The 18,175-nt window shown below is 37.9% G+C and overlaps 1 protein-coding gene across 2 annotated transcripts in view; it reads left to right on the top strand.

Moving 5' to 3' along the window:
• LVRN (laeverin) overlaps nt 1-18,175 on the top strand; it is a 62,238-nt gene that overhangs the window by 12,518 nt on the left and 31,545 nt on the right. For both annotated transcript variants that reach the window (XM_072416059.1, XM_072416060.1), the window contains exon 2: nt 15,094-15,236. In XM_072416059.1, coding sequence (XP_072272160.1) covers nt 15,094-15,236 — 143 coding nt within the window. The remainder of the gene's footprint in view (nt 1-15,093; nt 15,237-18,175) is intronic.

Below are 18,175 nucleotides of genomic sequence, written 5' to 3'. Positions count from 1 at the left end.
GAGAGTGCTGCTTACATGTTAAAAGAGGGAAAAACAACAGTCCAGTAAAAATATAGCAATGTGCAGTTAAAAAACTAAACTGAATGGGTTTGAGCTTTATATGCACTCGGAATGTTCCACCTATATCTATAAATCCAGTCAACACGTGTAAGCAATCAATAGTAAATTACCATTTCTCATTTTAAACCTTTTATAGGTGTTCTTGTATACAAATATTATAATAAAAAATTGTTATTAGCAAAATCTCAAATTTAAACATGAAACTTCTTTGAAATAAACTGACATTACCAGTCATCTAGATCAATCAATATCCCGATGATAGTATTAAAGGGAATGTGAAGTAAATAGCTTAAAATCTTTGGGTTACTAAACCAGAATGAATAAGAAAATTAGCAAACAATGTTTTGTGAGCCAGTGACTCAAAAAAGCAGATCTAGGCAGCTTTTATTTGTAGAAGGAAGTTAGAAATTGGCTAGCCTGGAATACCCACTCTTCTCTGATATACCATTGGCTTCTGGTATGGTGGATGGAAGCTTGTGATCATTCAGAACTAGACACAAATCTATCTGCCTATATTAGAATTGTTCAGAAATATCAGAAGATTTTCATAAACAAATTTAGTATTGTCTGTTCATGTACCCAACTGCTTTCTCTCCTACCGCTCTACTTTAATATTAGTCATAGGTCTCCAAAACATGGATGTGAAAGTCCAAGATCGTCCTATTCCTTCACAATCTATACCTGTTATAAATGACTGTCTGCCAACCTCTAATAATGCTAAAACAATAAATAATGAAGGTTCAAATCCTATGCTAATAGGAGCTATTAGAGCTGCACATTAGTAAATATGCAGGCTGAACTGTAACTATTAATGCAAGCAGCTAGGAAATTGTGTCACAGCCGCATGACATACTTATGGAGAGACATAGTCATAGTGGCATCCATTGGTGTGGGGGTACAGTTGACCTTTAGGATTGTATCATGCATATCTTACTGTCTATATGGTTTTGGAGTATGATTCTGTTGGCTGTTGGGATCAAAAGCATTGGCAGTGAACCAAAATTACTGAGAATAATAGGTTTAACCAACTTCGGGCACAGGCCGTGGATGGCAGACCACAGCTTGTAAGACAGAATTACTAGCTGGAATCAGTGTTTCTCAAACAGGGTTCCATGGAACATTAGGGTTCCCTAACCTCTTCCAGAGGTTGCTAGGGGGTCCCTAATCAATGAGCAGTTAGTGACTGTCAGTTCAGTTTAACTGACACCAATGACCGTTTTGACTATCTGTAAGGGTGGAATTCCTTCCAAAGGCCAAAAATGTAGAAGGATTTTTTTTTCAAATGATCACAACGCTAATGTACAGTGAGCTGTGGATATAGTTATTATGATAATGGTTCTCTGAGGACCTGAAAGTTATTTCAAGAGGTTCCCAAATCCTAAAAAGGTCGAGATACACTGGACTACATTATTTCACACTATAAGTAACTCAGAGAAAGGGGGTAAAGGTTCCATGATGAAGAAGAAGAACATTGCATATGGAAGCACACATTAGGCATCATGGAGGGTAGATGGAGCCACTAGAGAGGGGCTTGAGACTTTCTAAATGCAGAGAGGGAGGTGGTTCTGAATGTGTTCTCTGAATGTTTATACCTGCATATGCACAAGAACCCTACAATAAAGAAGAAACTGGAAACACTCCTCTCGGAGGGAAAAAAGAAACACAATATGGCTGTGAGCACTATCTTCAACAAAAATACATTTTGATATTACTCTAAATGTACATAAAAGATATATTCCATTAGGATTCAAGTAATGTGGTTGAGACTGTGAAGAAAAGAAAGAATACTTCTTTATTTCAGCATCTGGGTACCCCCTGTAGATTGAAGTTTTCTCTTTGGAGTGCAGCTGCTGACATTGAGAGGTGTCACACTGTAGATGTTCTGCATTTACAGAGCACTGAAGTGAAACAGGAGGTTTTGATTTAAAATCTCCATGCTTATTTATCAGGAGTGAGAGAAACCTGAACTATAATTGCTTCAATATTAAGATGAGGTTGCATGCTGAATATGATGGAAATCACTTTTCAGTATAATGATGTGTTTTTTTTGCATTTACAATTACCACAAATGCCATTTTAAATAGCTGGAAATTATGCAGTTGATGTGCATGCCATTCGGTTTCTTTACCAAGAGAACCATTTCATACTGTGCATGGCAAGTTAAGAGGCAGGAAGGAAAGAGTAACATACAGAACGGCTAAATCAGTTCAATTTGCCTTTGATTGCAAGGCAATCTGAGCACATAATCTAAATCTCCATAAGGTATAATACATTTTATGAGTATTCACATCTCTGCATGTCAGGAAACTTTGTTCCGTTTCACTCTTCAACTTTTTATATTAGCATAAAATTTACTAGGAAATGATAGAGTTTTATTTATTAATGTTTTCACTCATGATTCACACTTTTTTCACTTGGATTCAGTAGGGAACATTTGTGAATCTTGGGTGGAAGTTATGTAAATCATTAACAAATTAATCTGATGGTTGCTTCTATTACTTAAAGCCTCCAACTTTAACTTAATTTTATGCAAAAAAAAAATAAATGAATGACAGAACTAAATTATTAGGTATTTAAGGAGGAAGTAAACTCAACAGTACCCAAAACCTAAAAAAATACACTAACCTTTAATCCCACAGCACAGTTGATTGGTCCAGGGGTGTCTCCCATCAGGCCCCACATCCTCCTTCGCCGAGCTGGCACTCCGGGCGCCGCTATCTTTGCCTCTTTTTGTCAGGTTCTACTTTCTACGTTACCCGACCCAGGCGTGAGATTGGGTGAAGAGTTTGGAAAAAAACTTTGCATGTGTGAGATTGGCAATTTTTTTCCCTTTTCACTTTTCTTCTGCGAAGAAAAGCAAAAAAGCAGAATTATTAATGACAGAACAGAGATGTTTTTTATGCACAGTATCAATATAGTCTGGAAATGGTATGTACTTTGTTGATTTTTTGTGAAGCATGCACTTCTATAATGTTTCAAAGAAAAACAGAACAGCAGACTGCCATTGTTGTCTTCCCTTTCTGAAATAGAAGTAAGAGTGCATTAGTCCTTGCTCCAACCTTGGCCTTTATGGTATGGATAGTGACTGAATAATAGGGAAGGGATTTATTTTATTACAAAACCCTACTGCACGTTAAAGTATTTTTTTTAGGAAGCCAGCACCCGCAGCATTTCAGTGATCCTAATATGAATAGTTAACAGTAATTTACAATACGGCACTCTGTTTCATAAAGTTTTAAATTAATAGCTTTTCACCATGGGGTTCTTTAGCTCTAATCTCTAAGAATAGCATTAATTTTAAAACACTGGCAGGAATCCTATTATTCCTATTGTTTCTAAAGGAAGATGGGAAAATCATTTAAGGAGACACAAAGAGCCGTGTTTGTTTCTAAGGATATTCACTTTCATTTTTTGTTTAGTTGTTAAGGGAATTAAAGTTTTAGTTAAAGTGTTTAGTTAAGTTTAGTTAAGTTTAGTTTAGTTTAGTTAAGTAGTATATATATATATATATATATATGTTTAAACATATTCAGGCAGGCAAAAGAAACCTGCAGTTCCTTCAGGACATTGGAAATCATAAAGAGGTTTTTCCAAAAACAGGAAACTTGTACTTCCTGTACTAACAGGATTTAAAGCAAACTTCTCACAAAAGAATCATTAAATGTACCTTCTAACCTCAAGAAATGCTAGTTGCCCATCTGTCATGCTTACACTCTTATTATGTTATGCAGAAGATTGCTGTGAGTAATTTACCAACTTTCTACTGTTTTTTTAACCAAAGGAAAAACACAAATATAGTTTATTTAAGTGGGGGCCTGGTAGCCAATGTGCATAACACATTACAGCTAGCACCTAATTAACATGTCCTTATACTATCTCTTCTTCTCAGTGTGTATTAATTAGCTCTCTCCTTCTTTACTCATATTTTCTCCCCATATACTGTTAAACCTTAATAATTCTAATTTAGACTTTTTAACTTTTTTTTGATAATACCTGAATGGAGTGAAAGTGGCTACAAGACAACCTAAGCAAAAGACCCAGCTGGTATTTACTCAGGGACAGATGTTGTGAGATGGAGAGGGCCATGCTTGTACAGACAATGTAAATGAGGTGTCTCTTTTGCACCTATTGCAGTGCTTGGTAATTTTATGAGGTACATTTAAAGGTGGTACTAAGAGCAGATGAGTGATATACTTATTTAACAATATTGAGTGACTGACAAGAATGCCACGAGGTGGACCAAGAGTGTACCACTGGGTGTGCATAGGTTTCTTGTTGATTTGAGCCGGTAATAGGAACCTAATAAAAGAAAAAACAATGTAGTAGCAATGTAGTAAAAAGTGTCTATAATTGGGAGGTAGAGAACAGAGATTTGGAGGTCCAAGTTAAATCTTGCTGCCTCTAGCTGCCAGCAAAAATGAAAAAGTAAAAGAAAAGGCCCCTCACATTGGAAGTCACCGAAACAAATGTCCCATTTCATTCCTGGTCAAAGTAAAGATGTCCCCCTTACGCTGGTGCCCAGTGTAATGGTGACCCCTTAGATTGTTGGTCAGTGTAAAGGTTTCCCTTGACATAGGTGGTCAGTGCAAGTGTGTCTTTTACACTGGTGATCAATGGGAGAGGTGCCCCTTATCTTGATGGTCAATACAGAAATGTCCCCCTACATTAGTGACCAATAAAAGGAGCTCCCTTATAGCTTAGTTCAGCCAGCTATCAAACAGGCTTGAATATTGAACTCCAACAAACATCATGCATGTTTAATTCATGCTCACATTTGACTGTTGTTCATTTGTTGTGCACCTTGAAATGTCTGATGCTTCTTTGTAGTGCATTTAAGGGGAAAATGAAGGATTTTGCAAGGAATTGTGGAAATAAAAAACAAAAGAATTTGGTCACCCCATGTGACCCTACCGTCTCTATGGCTGTACAGAGTATGTTGCATTCCCCTGTGTGCAATGGAATCATCTGCCCAGCGATGAATTTCCTAGTTCTATCTGCTGCTAGACTTGCATCTTACTTTCTGATGCTAGAAAATGTACATCAACAGGACATGATTCCCTAATTGTTCTGGCAAATAATTCTGGGCTATGTTCTGCAAACACAGGGATTCTGGCATTGATGCACCATCTGCCTAATGTGCAGCCATTCTTATGCAAGGGATGGGTGTTGGTCTGAATGCCCAATTGTTCATCAATTGTATAATTTTTGTTGGTAATCAACTGGTTGTTTTAAAGTGTTGCAAACACCAAAGATCAATCAAGCCTCCATATTGGTGGTCAGCGGGAGAGGTTAATCCTATGCATTTAGCAACGGGAGAGATGCCCCTTTAGGTTGGTGGTCAGTGGGTGAGGCTTCTTTTTGCATTGATGAATGAAGGGCTACTTTACACAGGTAGTCAGTTTGAAGAAAATTCTGTTATATTGAAGTTCAGTGGGAAGAATGCCCCTTCTTTGGATGGTTACTGGTGCCCAGCATCTGCTGTGTGATATTTTTTCAGAGCTTTACAGGCACTGTCAAGTTTGTTTCGACTGTCCTCACAAATGCCAGCTTTACCATATTTCCAGTTTGGAACAATTTCTACTTTAATTATATTTGCATATCTGTTTAACAAAAAAAAAAATTACCATAGATCACAACATATACTTCAAATGTAAAGCTGAGGTTTCAAGTTTAACAAAAACAATTTAATTTCTAATATACCAGATTGTTACCAGAATGAAAAGAATGTTTTGTATTTCTGAAATAGTAAATGAAAATGGTGATGTTAACTTTCCCACAAAATGTTTTTTCCCGCTTGTTATGATGGCCATTTGTATGATTGCAACATTAATATAATTGAATATCATCTGTCTGAAAGCTTCAATATCTTTCCATAGTTATGACCAGTGCAGTGTTATTTATTAAATTGGCAGGTACATGATTTTCCTGTGCCATTTTTTCAAGATTAATGGAGGGAAGTTTATTTTTTACATAAAAATAGAAACTGCTTTCACAGGTAGTCTGTACTGAAAATACATATCTGTATTATAAATCTATTGTAGCTCCTGGAGATATGAAATTGTTGATTTTTGTCACATTTCCAACACTGTGTATATTGTTTATTAATAATAATTGTACCTGATGTATAGAGGCTTTTGTGTCTATTATCTCTGGATTTGAAGATTGTCATGACATTCTTAACTCTATCTATACCATGACTTTTGAAGTTATTGTTTTCAGAGAAGTGAATTTAAAATGTGAAAATCTATCCGAAAAGCAATTTAGTAAATATGCCACATAGGCATTGTAGCTACCTGTAACCCTTAACCACTTGTTTTGCAGCTTGTGTACCTACTCAATCATTGGCCCAGAAGAAGTCTTTAAATCAGTTCTACAGGGCCATTGATCTCATTGAAGCTAGAGACATGCAGTTATCTAGAATTGTCAATAGGTTGTCAGTTTTGATGCAGTCTATACTTGGCCATCTTGAAGAAAAGGTTTTTGATGCAGCATGGGTAATGAAGCAGAAGGAGGGGTTATTAAAGGTGTGAAAAGAGTAGAAAACAGCAGAACAGGACTTGTGACAAGGGGTGTAAATATATGCCACACCTGGTTCTTTGGACCTTAGTAAGTATGGAAATGTGGAAGGTAAAAGTTAGTTGGATTATGTTAGGTCAATTTAGGTGGGGATAAAAGAAAGTGTTAGAAAATTACATATGTGCTCAGTCACTGCCCAATAACAGGATGGAGAAGGGAGTGGACCTAACTGTAATACCTAAAATATATCTGAAGACGAAGTTACCTTTTTTAGATAGAGTAGGTTAGGTTTAAAACGTCCATTGATAATGGAGAGATTTCACTTCCTGTCATTGGTTCAATATCCCTAAAAGGGACAAATACTGTGACAAAAACTTTAAAGTAGTTCCTATCTGCTCCCTACTGTGGAGTTGTGCAGTTTGTTGTGCCAAAAATGCAAAACTTACAAACACTGTTTTTCAGCTAGTAGTTTTAAAATCCAATAAAATGTATAGCTGGTAAAGTCAAGATGAAACTTCAGCCGCACTCAGTTGTTCTGTTGGGGGGTGTTACACGTACACAAAAACCTGCAATAAAGCAGCCCATTTATTATAAATGAGATAGGAATGAGATATGGGGGATAAAATGCTTGTGTACATACATTTTGGATCCAAGAAAAAGGTACAAAGTAAGGATACAGAAATGGACTACCCATGACAAAATATTCATTACAAAGTACTTGTGTCTGTAGCCCAAGATTTCTGCGGCCCACAATACATGGTATTATAGGCTGTATACACACGCTTAATTATTGTCACTGTAAACAATGTTTCATGAGTATCAGATGAATGAACAAGCACTGTGCACACAGCGCCGTTCTGTTCTATGGAGAGGTAAGGTAAGAGAATGAGCGAGCGGCACCTCACTGTGCCCTCCTCCTTCACCTCTATTGTGGTCAGTCGAACATGGATCTGTCAGGACTTTCCCTTTGAGGACAAGATTAAGAGTTAATTATTTTTAAAAGGTTTATTAAGAGCCAGTATACATTTTAGGGATTGGTGTATGTGGTAATGGTTCAGATAGCTGGGGGGGGGGGGGGGGCTTGGGTTAAAGCAGAAATAAACACCACAGTGAATCTTATGTGTAAATTTGTGCATTCATCCTGAAGGCTGAAGAGTTTAAATCCAGAAGAAGACCAGAAGAAAATAAACGTACCAGTATTAGTTAGTACTGGAGGGATCACTCTGTTTAGGTTATTCTACAACATAGGGCAAATGTACTGTGTAACAAAATCATACATGCACTTTATGAAAAACAACATTTGGGATTCCAAAAACTGTAAAGGTTTACTTCTACTTTAAGTCTTAGGGTGCATCAGAATGTTAGTAACACTCAAAGGAATTTAACTGTTTAGAGTACTGAAAAGTTCTGAAAATTGCACACCAAGAACTTTTGTGCTAGCTTCTCATCCTATCAAATGTATCAGATTAGGCTAGTAAACATTTTACATGAGGATTCTTTTCATAGATTATTTAATTCTAGAAACACCATAGGGGAACAGGATTATTCAGCAAGGCAAATTACAGTGCAGCAACCCAAAGAAACCAGACATTGAGCTTTCAATGATCAGAAATCAGTAGTAAAGGAAGCTGGTGGTTGGTTTCTGTACTTTGTGCTTTGGTTCTTTCTATTATTCTTGTACATATTATATATACTAGGCATTGGATGTATTGTACAAAAATCTCACAGCTGTATCAGAAGGACCTCTAACCTCTGTTCTTATTCATACGAATTAAACGTTTTATACCTCTTTGCTGAAAATAATCTGTTTCAAATACTGTACTGACCGACTAGTTATAAAGTATAATTATATCCAAGAAGTTATACAAAAAAAGGTTACAGCATTTTGAAAGGTTCTGGTGTCAGCTTGTACAGAACATTAATGAGAAACAGAGCATTGTTTAGTTGTGGAGTTGTGAGTTTATTTAGTGGTGAAAGCCTTTACCCTTTTTCAGTTTCAGAAAGTTCACAAAAAATGTATGTGACCTTTTATACTTAAGCTGTGTACACACTGCCAATTTTTGTCGTTGGAAAGGATCTTTCACGATCCTTTCCAACGACAAGGGAGTGCACGATGCATGAACGATACTGTACATACAGCACCGTTCATGCTCTATGGAGAGGGGAGGGGGAGAGCGACGGAGCGGCACCCTGCTGAGCGCTCTCCCCTTCACTTTCATTACGATCGGCTGTCGTCCATCGTCCGTGGATCCGGCAGGTCGGTCGTCCGGACGATGGACGACACCGACTGTACACACGCCAGATTTTCGCCCGATAATTGGCCGATGCCGATTATCGGGCGATAAAAATCTGACGTGTGTACGTAGCTTTAGTATTACCTAAACATTCCCTCTGATTCTTTTTACATCTTCTCCCATGCAGGGTCAGTTATATGTCCAGCAGGCCACCTTTCTAATGGCTGTAAGTGACAGAATGGCAAGGGGTTCAATGCTGTTCATGTGGGGCCCCATTTCTTATTTGCCTGGAGCCCAAAATTTTCTAAAACTGTTCCTGCTTTAATGCTTCCCTATTTAAATTGGAACTAAATGCTTCACCCTAAATATTGCAATCATGCAGAGTTTCTTATTACAGCAGGAATAACAATGTCTTTCCTGTAATATAATACCCTTCCCTGCCTGATTGCAATTTGTAAAATGAACTTAGACTGGGTCTACATGAACTATTTTAAAAACGCAAATAAACGTTCCTATAACGTTTATATGCGTTTTTAAGCACTTTTACAAGTGTTTAAAACTTGTGAAAGTGCTTAAAAACAGCTTTAAAACGCAAAAAAACTTTTATAAACGCCTATGACGCGTTTTACCGCCAATTGCCGCGATTTTACATAAGCATTTATAAAAGTTTTACTGAGTACAGGGTACGTAAACCCCTTACTCATTCCCTGAAAGTGTTAAATATGTGTAAAAAATTGGAGGAGGCTCTTCTCTATTCATCTCTAGTGCTCTGTGATTGGCTGAGAAATAGGAAACCCTGATGACAGCTCAAGCATCATCAGGATTTCCCTTTCTTCAGCCAATCAGGGAGCAGAGCAGTCAGCAGAGCTCTGCTATGCTGACAGCTCTGCTCCCCTGATTACTCCCGCAGTCCTAGAGGAGCTGTGACATGTATTACAGATATAGAACACATGTCACAGCTCCTCTAGGGCTGTGGGAGTAACCACAGAGCACCGTCAAGAAGAGTCCCAGGGCTGTGCTCATTGCAGCCCTGGAAATCATCCTGTCATTGGGATAACCTGTAAAAAAAATGTTTAGTTACACAAACACATACATTTAAAAAATAATTTAACATTAAAGCCTCATCCGATTTTTTTACACATATTTTAACCCTTTCAGGTATAGAGTAAGGGGTTTTATGTACCCTTGCATTCATTCCTCAGGGTGGGTTGGTGGAGATCCTGGAGTCTCCTTATTAAAGGGGGCTTCCAGAGTCCAAAGTCCTTCTAAAATGTATTGAAAAATGTTTATAAAAGCCTCCATTGTTTTCAATAAAAGCTTTCATAAAAGCTTAAAAACGCTTGAAAAAGCCTCCATTGAGTTCAATGGAAGCGTTTTCAAGCATTTTCATTTTATCCAGCGTTTTAATTTTAAGATAACGCTCACAAACGTGCCCTGATGTGTCCTGGTGTAGATTAGCCTATTGGAATGCATAGGGATTTCAAACATGGGCTTTAAAAGCCTCGGGTTAAATGCTGGGGAAACAGTCCATGTAGACTAAGCCTTAGCTGTCCTCATTTCATTGTGCGTGCCACCATCTTATTTCTTCTCCTTTTCCCAGTTATGATCTTTGACCATCTTGATTGGTATGGCTGGGATGACATAATCCTGGCAACCCCCAGGACATCACCTGCCCCTTCTACAGTAATGAACTTGCCCGATCACAGATTTATTTTTTTGCTTTCCTCTTTAAAGAGGAACTAAACCCAAAAGTACCAAAAACAACAACAAATTCATTTACTTCAATCACACAAGACAGTCTGATCCATCCAGAGGTCAGTTCCCATGTCTTTGTGGCTTCCGTCCGTGACCCGGCACTCCGGGTGCTGCCATCCTTATCTCTTCTTCCTGTTCTTCTTTCTAAGTCACCCGACCCAGGCGGGAGATCAGGTGACGCAGGTTTAAAAAAAAAACTTACCAATCTCACTGCACATGCGTGAGATTGGCAATTTTTTTTCCACAAAAAGGCATCTCGGGCATGCGCAGAAGGAGCACCCAAGAGCCTTCCGGGATGCCTGACGTAGGTATCCTGGGAGGCTTTGCGCTCCCATTCATTCAATTAGGGGCGGGGCTGCACCCTTTTAAAGAAAAGAAAAGAGTGTTGCACTTAAAAAAAAACGTATGAGATTATTGGTAATGTACTTTTTACAAAAAAAGTCATAATACTAATGTAATGTGCCCCAAAAACAAGTCATGCCTATTTTTAGAATGTTAATGCAAAAATTTTATTAAATAAAACTTGCCAATAATCAAACTCTAATTGAAGAGGAATCCCAAGCTGAAGTTTCTTCAGAAAAACATTATTTCCTAGAGTGTCAGTCAATGTTCCTTGCTGCTCTAATTGGTTTCTCATACCAATCCCAACATAACTACAGGTCACAATATTGACGGTGTTCGGCATCACAAGTGACAGGAGAGGTAAATATCTTCTAGTCACTTTAAGGTAAGCTGCAAACCTGTTCAATAAGCATGAGCTGCTCTCACAGCATCCCTTAGTGCAGCAAAATGTGTTGTGTAAATTAGTGGTCGCCAACCTTTTGGAGCTCACAGATCACTAAATTCACGGGCTCCGGACTGCAAATGCGTAGGGAACCGTGTGTCACTCAAAGGGGAAGAAACTTCCCCCCCAGTGTGATGTCATAATGCCAGAACCAGCCCACTCCCCCATTGCAGGTCTGAGCCTGCGATGGGAGGGTGTCTCTGGACCCACCCACTTTCCTGAGCCTGCGATGAATACGGAAGACATGGTCCGCGGCTTTGGCTGGTGCCCCCCCCCCCAAGCTGGGCCCTTCCCCTGACCCCGCTGGGGGATGCACCAGCCAGAGCCGCAGCCCACCTGTCAGACGGCCTCCAGTAGGCTGCAGACTGGGGGTTGGGGACCCCTGGTTGTAAATGCATGCACATTGACACAGCTGTGACCAAACCCTGAAAAGAAACTTGTCTTGAGATTACATAGAACTTCCACTGCTTACCTTTCATTCTGAAATTACTGGTTACTTGGCTGTCATGCTAACCCTCCGGCTTTATTATTTTGGGTCACTGACCCCTAAGACTAATGACACACATAGCATTTTTGTCATTGGAAAAAATCATGAAAGATTGTTTCCAGTGACAGATAAATGAACAAGCACATTTCTGCCATCAGTTCAATGCAGAGGGGAGAGAAGAAGACAAGTGTGTGGCTCCCCGCTGTGCTTTCCTCCGTTGAAATGCATACATGTTGTTCCTAATTGTTGTTCATTGATCCACCATGGCAGATTGATCAACAAAATTGGGCAACCGCTGCCTATCAGATTCTTGTCAGACAAGCACGACTGTAGTTCCCGATTATCTGATGTGTGTACACAGGATTATTTTATAAGAACAAGAACAGAGAGGTTCAGAAAAGCGTAACTTTCAAGGACTTACTTAAGTATAAAATCATACAAGAACATTTTATTTCAAACATTTTAAGACAATGTGTTACAATAAAAACAGATCAGTATCAATATACCTATGGTTTATTTATCTCAATATCATCAGTACCCTTTCAAACAAAAAATCACCCCTCCAAAGGGAAAATCTCTCACAAATTCATTGTACAGTGAGGGGGGTTCATTCAACAATTTTAGCTGTTTCCTCAGGAATGATTGGCAGAGATCATATATCCATATATAACAATAAAGGTTGGATAACAAAGTTGAACCTGTAGTTTCAAGATTACAGACCACAGATAGCGATGCTGGGGGCGTAGGGATGGCAGGACACTACAGGGCTGAAAAACAAAAGGGCCAATTTTTGAATGCTTTTAGGGTCAGAAATCATCCAAGTAGAAGTAAATACAGGATCGGAGAGTTCTTTGAACCCCATCAAGGTAAAGATGAATCCAATCGATGGAAATAGAAAGCCCAGATATCGTGGAAGCCCAAACAGGATTAAATAAATCTAATATATATTGGTAAGGTAATGACCTATCTGCATGTTTTTTGGAATCTTCATGTGGATATCTTGATTTTCTATGGAGCTTTCCACCATGTGCAAGGCATACAGTGTGTGAGTTTTCTCTTTTTTATTTTCAATAAATATTAGATAATAATTACAATAAATTTAAAATGATTCTTGCTATCAACTACAAGTATTCAATAAACCATACAAACATGTATTTAATTTGTTTGTAAGCTCTGCAGGGAGACATCAGGAGTTTAAAAGACCTCTTATGTCTCCAGAAAAATGACCTGTCGCCTGCACTACACTATAATATAGGGGATTCCCAGTTCCTCTATAATAACAAAAGAGTGAGCTTAAAAACTAATAGTCATAATATTAAAAAAATACAAATAAAACAAATCAAGGGACTTACCAATTGCACTATACTATCATCTAGGGGTTCAGCAGTCAAATAAATGCAGTAATAAATAAGAAGTAAGTAATAAATAAGAAGTAAGATATAAAACTAATAAAAACATAATGTTGCAAAGAATTAATTATTTTTTTAATTGAAGTGATCCACAGCACTGCCCCCATGCACATACCTAATTATGTGTACCACCAGAGCATACATTCATAGGTAAACATCCAATGTATAACACATACTGTGTATCGCCATGCACGTGGAATCATTTCAGAGCTTTATCCATGGTTAACTCTATGGACATTGATGGCTATGGACAATTTTAAGTATCAGCATTTTTCATTGCATTGCTGTTTCAGACACAATTTACTATTTACTTCAATTTACTACAATTTCTATTTACTTGACAAAGTTTTGTCTTGTCTAAGTTTTGCAACATAAAAAAAAACATAATCATATTATTAGTGTGTGTTCCAAAATTAGTTTTAGCATATTTATTTCAGGTTTGATGGGCAAATATTGTGCAGCATAAACATTTGCAACTAGGTCTGGGTGTTTGGAAGAGATTAAAACTGAATGATAGCAAAAGAACTAGCATTTTCAGAATGACAGGTTACAAAAAGAACCTTTTAATTCTCTCAGTAAGGAATCCTTTAATGATACATTTACATGGCTGTATCTGGTGTTATATGAATTACTAACATACATTTGCAGAGAATTTACTGGAGGGACACCAAATCACACATTATATACAGACGACAGCTGTTATTCTCTGACATTCCCTGGAATCAACACTCTAAATATTTATGTTATGATATGCATTGAAGTCACTGATATATCTTATAGTAGTTCTAAAGTTCTAAATGGGAAAATAGGAAAAATTTTGATTTTTTGTAAAACATTTACATTTAGAATAGAATGTTCTTTCAGAATGAAATTTGGCTCTCGTTGATCCTTGTAAGCGATATATAGTAATTCACAGTTATTAGGATATGGGATTAAAACTCAACAAGGTGCAAAGTCATTAGTACGCAAAGAATAATATGAGCAATCATGGCACAATCTTAAAATTATAGCTTTAAAGATTAAAAAACACGTAATGGAAAGAGTTAAGAACTTACACAGCAGTTGTCATTTTAGGAAGGTTTAGAGCCTGATACAAATGTACATTCTGCTGTGCATTGTTCAAAGATTTGGGAAAGAATAAAATCCTTCCTTATCCTTGGCACAGACTGTACCCACAGAAGTAACTTATATTTATTACAGTAAAACCAGTTCCAATGTTCTCTTAAAAATCCATTGCCCGTAAGTTTTGAAGAAAAAACAACTTTAGCTACCCTTCACTTTTGCCCCATCACTGGCCTTCAAAGATCCCACAACTTTGTGGTCAAATGCTGACTTTTCTCTGGATTAAATGACTTCCAGCATTGTCCAACCCACTTCTTGCAAACCCAATGTCAAGGATACAGTCCCTGTGGAGGCATCGTCAGCCACCCTAAATCCCATGGATCATTAATGACCACCCAACACCGTTCAAGCAGAGGGAATGAAGATGACAACCCAGATGACATTTTACTATTAAAAAAATGCCAGATATTAAAAAGAAGATACTCCTAGATAGGGACATTTGAAGGGAAAGATTAAAGGCTGGTGGGAGCTGAGCAATAAGCTTGAACTTTAACAAACTTTTCGTTTGGAGATTTGTCGCTACCACGGGGTCTGTGTATAAATGACTCATTTAATAGTAAAAGGTTGAAAAGGACACAACTTTATCATATTGTCCATCTAAAAGGGACACAAATCCAACTGACACAATATATATTAGGATTTCCAACTGACACAAAATGTATTAGCATTTAATTTGAGAACACTTGCTCCTAATCTGTTAATTTGGTTCTTTATTTCTGTCTGCAGAATCCTAGTGGGATCAGAGCTAGAACCGTCATCTGCCAGGACAGTTTACCCGTGCTTTGATGAACCAGCACTGAAAGCAACTTTTAAAACCAGGATTGTCCACAATTCCAGTTATGTGGCCCTTTCAAATATGCCAGCTGTAGGTGGGTAAATTTCTTGTATTTCCGAAGTCTTTTTTTTCAGAATTGAATAACACAGTATTGAAACAAAATAATTAAACAAGCAAATTAAAGCATACCTAAATTTAGAAATTTCACTTTACATAAAAGGGTACCCTTTTAATTAGGGTAAAAATTCTGTTTTTTTTTTTGTTTTTTTTAGGTGCAACACTCATTTTGTCTCTCAATTGCCTAGGCGATCAAGAATGAATGGGAACGCAAAGCCTCCCGGGATACCTACGTCATGTATCCTAGGAGGCTTTTGGTTGCTCCTTCCGTGCATGCCCGAGCATCCTGGGCATGCGCAGCAGGAGCCTTTTTGCGCAAATAGAAGAATTTGCTGATCTCATGCATGCGCAGTGAGATCTGCAATTTTTTTTTCATCCTACGTCACCTGATCTTGCGCCTGGGTCGGGTGACATAGTATAAGAAAGCCGGAAGAAGAGGAGAGGATAGCGGCGCCCGGAGTTCCGGCTCCGGGGCGGATGCCGGGACAACGCGGCACCAGATGCAAGACACCCCCAGATGGCTCAGACTGCCCTGCGGGATGGAAGGTAAGTGTTTTTTTTTGGGCAGTTTCGGGTTTAATTTCTTTTTATTCAGTCATTTATATTGTAATTAGGGGAAATCTGTATTGTGTAAACACGTATCTTTCATTACTGAGTTCAACTTTCGAATTCCAGGCTAGTTCCAGGCTGCCATAATGATCCAGTAGCTTCAGGGCTTTCCATGTCCTTGAGTCCAATCAAGTCTGGGGATTAGGATTCTTATTAGGGAAACAGGAGTGGTGATACTATAACACTCTAGACCAGTGTTTCTCAACCAGGGTTTCATGGACCCCCAGGGTTCCTCCAGAGGTTGCTAGGTGTTCGTTGAACATTAAAAAATGTATGACTCTCAGGTCAGTTTATTTATACCATTGATCTTTTGGGCTAATATGAATATTAATACCATTAATAATAATATTAATAATAATGATAATAATAATAATAATGATGATGATAAACAGGTTTTATATAGCGGCAACATATTTGGCTATCTGTAATGGTGACATTCTTCCCAATGGCCAACAAATAAGAGGCATTCTTCCTACTGAGCACCACAGTAATGCACTCTGAGTTTTGAATATAGTAAATTTAAATAGGGGTTCCCTGAAGACCTGAGGGTTTTTTTTAAAGAGGTTCCCCAAGAACTGCTGTAGAAAGTCTGATAAGTTGTTTTTTTCATGAGTTTAATTGTAGTCACATTTTACTGAAATCACATCAATATTCAGCTGGCAGCAGAATTGACTAGCACAGTATCGGTACTGTAATGACCAAATAACAGATTGGCTTTTTATCACATTTCGTTTTGTCTATAAATTTTCCAGAGCATAAAATACTGTACTATATACTGAATATGAAATACATTTGTAAATTCATCAGCCATGGGTACTAATTTAAATATTTATTGCATCGAGATGGTTAGCAGAAAACTGAGAAAGTAGCTCAATAGTAATGACCACTGCAACTGTTATTGGGTTTATAATTCATTTTAATCAATTTCTTGCCTTTATTAGTAAAGGAACTATGTAGGAATTTATTACAGTATTTATTACATATGTGACAGCATTCCACTAAAAATGACTTTCATGCAATTTGAACAATTATGGAATTCATTATAAATGATAAACGTTCATCAGTCTAGGTGCTGGGACTATATAATCTAGGTGAGGGACTATATAATCAAAAGTGTAATAGAATAATTTTTAAAAAATTGCATACATGGTTTAATTCTGTGTGAACAGTCAGCATTTTTAATAGACATTACCCTGCACATTTACATACGTTTCTATGCCATAGCTTACTTACATCCATATTTAACAAAGATTTTTTATTCTTCTGTGCTATCTTTACCATGCACTAACCAATAACAATAAAACATTTCCTCTGTTGATGCAGATCTGTACAGGATGGCTTCTGATTAGTTTCTGTTGGTAAACATATGTGAGGCTAAGGCTAGGTACACACACACGCGCGTTCAGTGGTTCTCGTCCGATAATCGGCTTAGGGCTGATATCGGATGGGAATCTTGTGTGTGTACAGTGCTCCTCGTCCATCATCTGAACGACCGTTCTGGCGCATTCACGGACGATGGAGGGCGAACGATCGTAATAGAAGTGAAGGTGAGAGAACGCAGTGGGGTGCTGCTCCGTTGTTCTTTCCTTCCCCTCTCCATAGAGCAGAACAGTGCTGTATGTAAATTGTAAATTGTATACAGGGTTTCCTAATAAATGTAATATAACCTGGCCCACTGTACAACTATTGCTTCCCAAAAATAATTCTGTATATTTGGGTCACAAATACTCCCCATAAAATAAAAATCCAATTTGACTTGAATTAAAGAGCCATTCTTATTGTTTCCTAAGAAAACAACAGGACATGCCCGGACTTATATGTTTCAGGATGTATAACCCTGTACTTAAAGCATCCTAATTAGAAGCTGCATTTTCCCATCTCTGATTTTTAATAGAGGGGTGCACAATCCGGTCATAAAAACAACAACACAAATTCCACGTTGCAGTTTTCATTGTTTGGAGTTTTATTATCCTTACAAAATAGACCATCATGGACTTGGACATAACTTGTTCCTTTTGGGAACAGCCTTTCTTAAAAAGTTTATTACTTTGTAAAAGTACAAAAGAGCAAAATACCAGCATCAGGTCGACACACTATGCACAATGATAATACTTAGATACACACGTTGTCAGATGATATATAGATCATATCACCCCATTTACTTGTTCACACAGAGCCCCTGATTCATCAAACTAAATCGGATTATCGGTCGCGCATTCGTATTAGCGATCCGGAATCGCGCGCGATCGCGCTATTCAACAACCGGAAAAGCTCGCGCACGGAGCCGCGCTTATCCGACAGCTTTTT

This window comes from Pyxicephalus adspersus, chromosome 6 (assembly GCF_032062135.1).
Source record: "Pyxicephalus adspersus chromosome 6, UCB_Pads_2.0, whole genome shotgun sequence".
NCBI lineage: Eukaryota > Metazoa > Chordata > Amphibia > Anura > Pyxicephalidae > Pyxicephalus > Pyxicephalus adspersus.
Note: the sequence above shows the minus strand (reverse complement) of the source record. Positions and strands in the feature narration are given on the sequence as shown.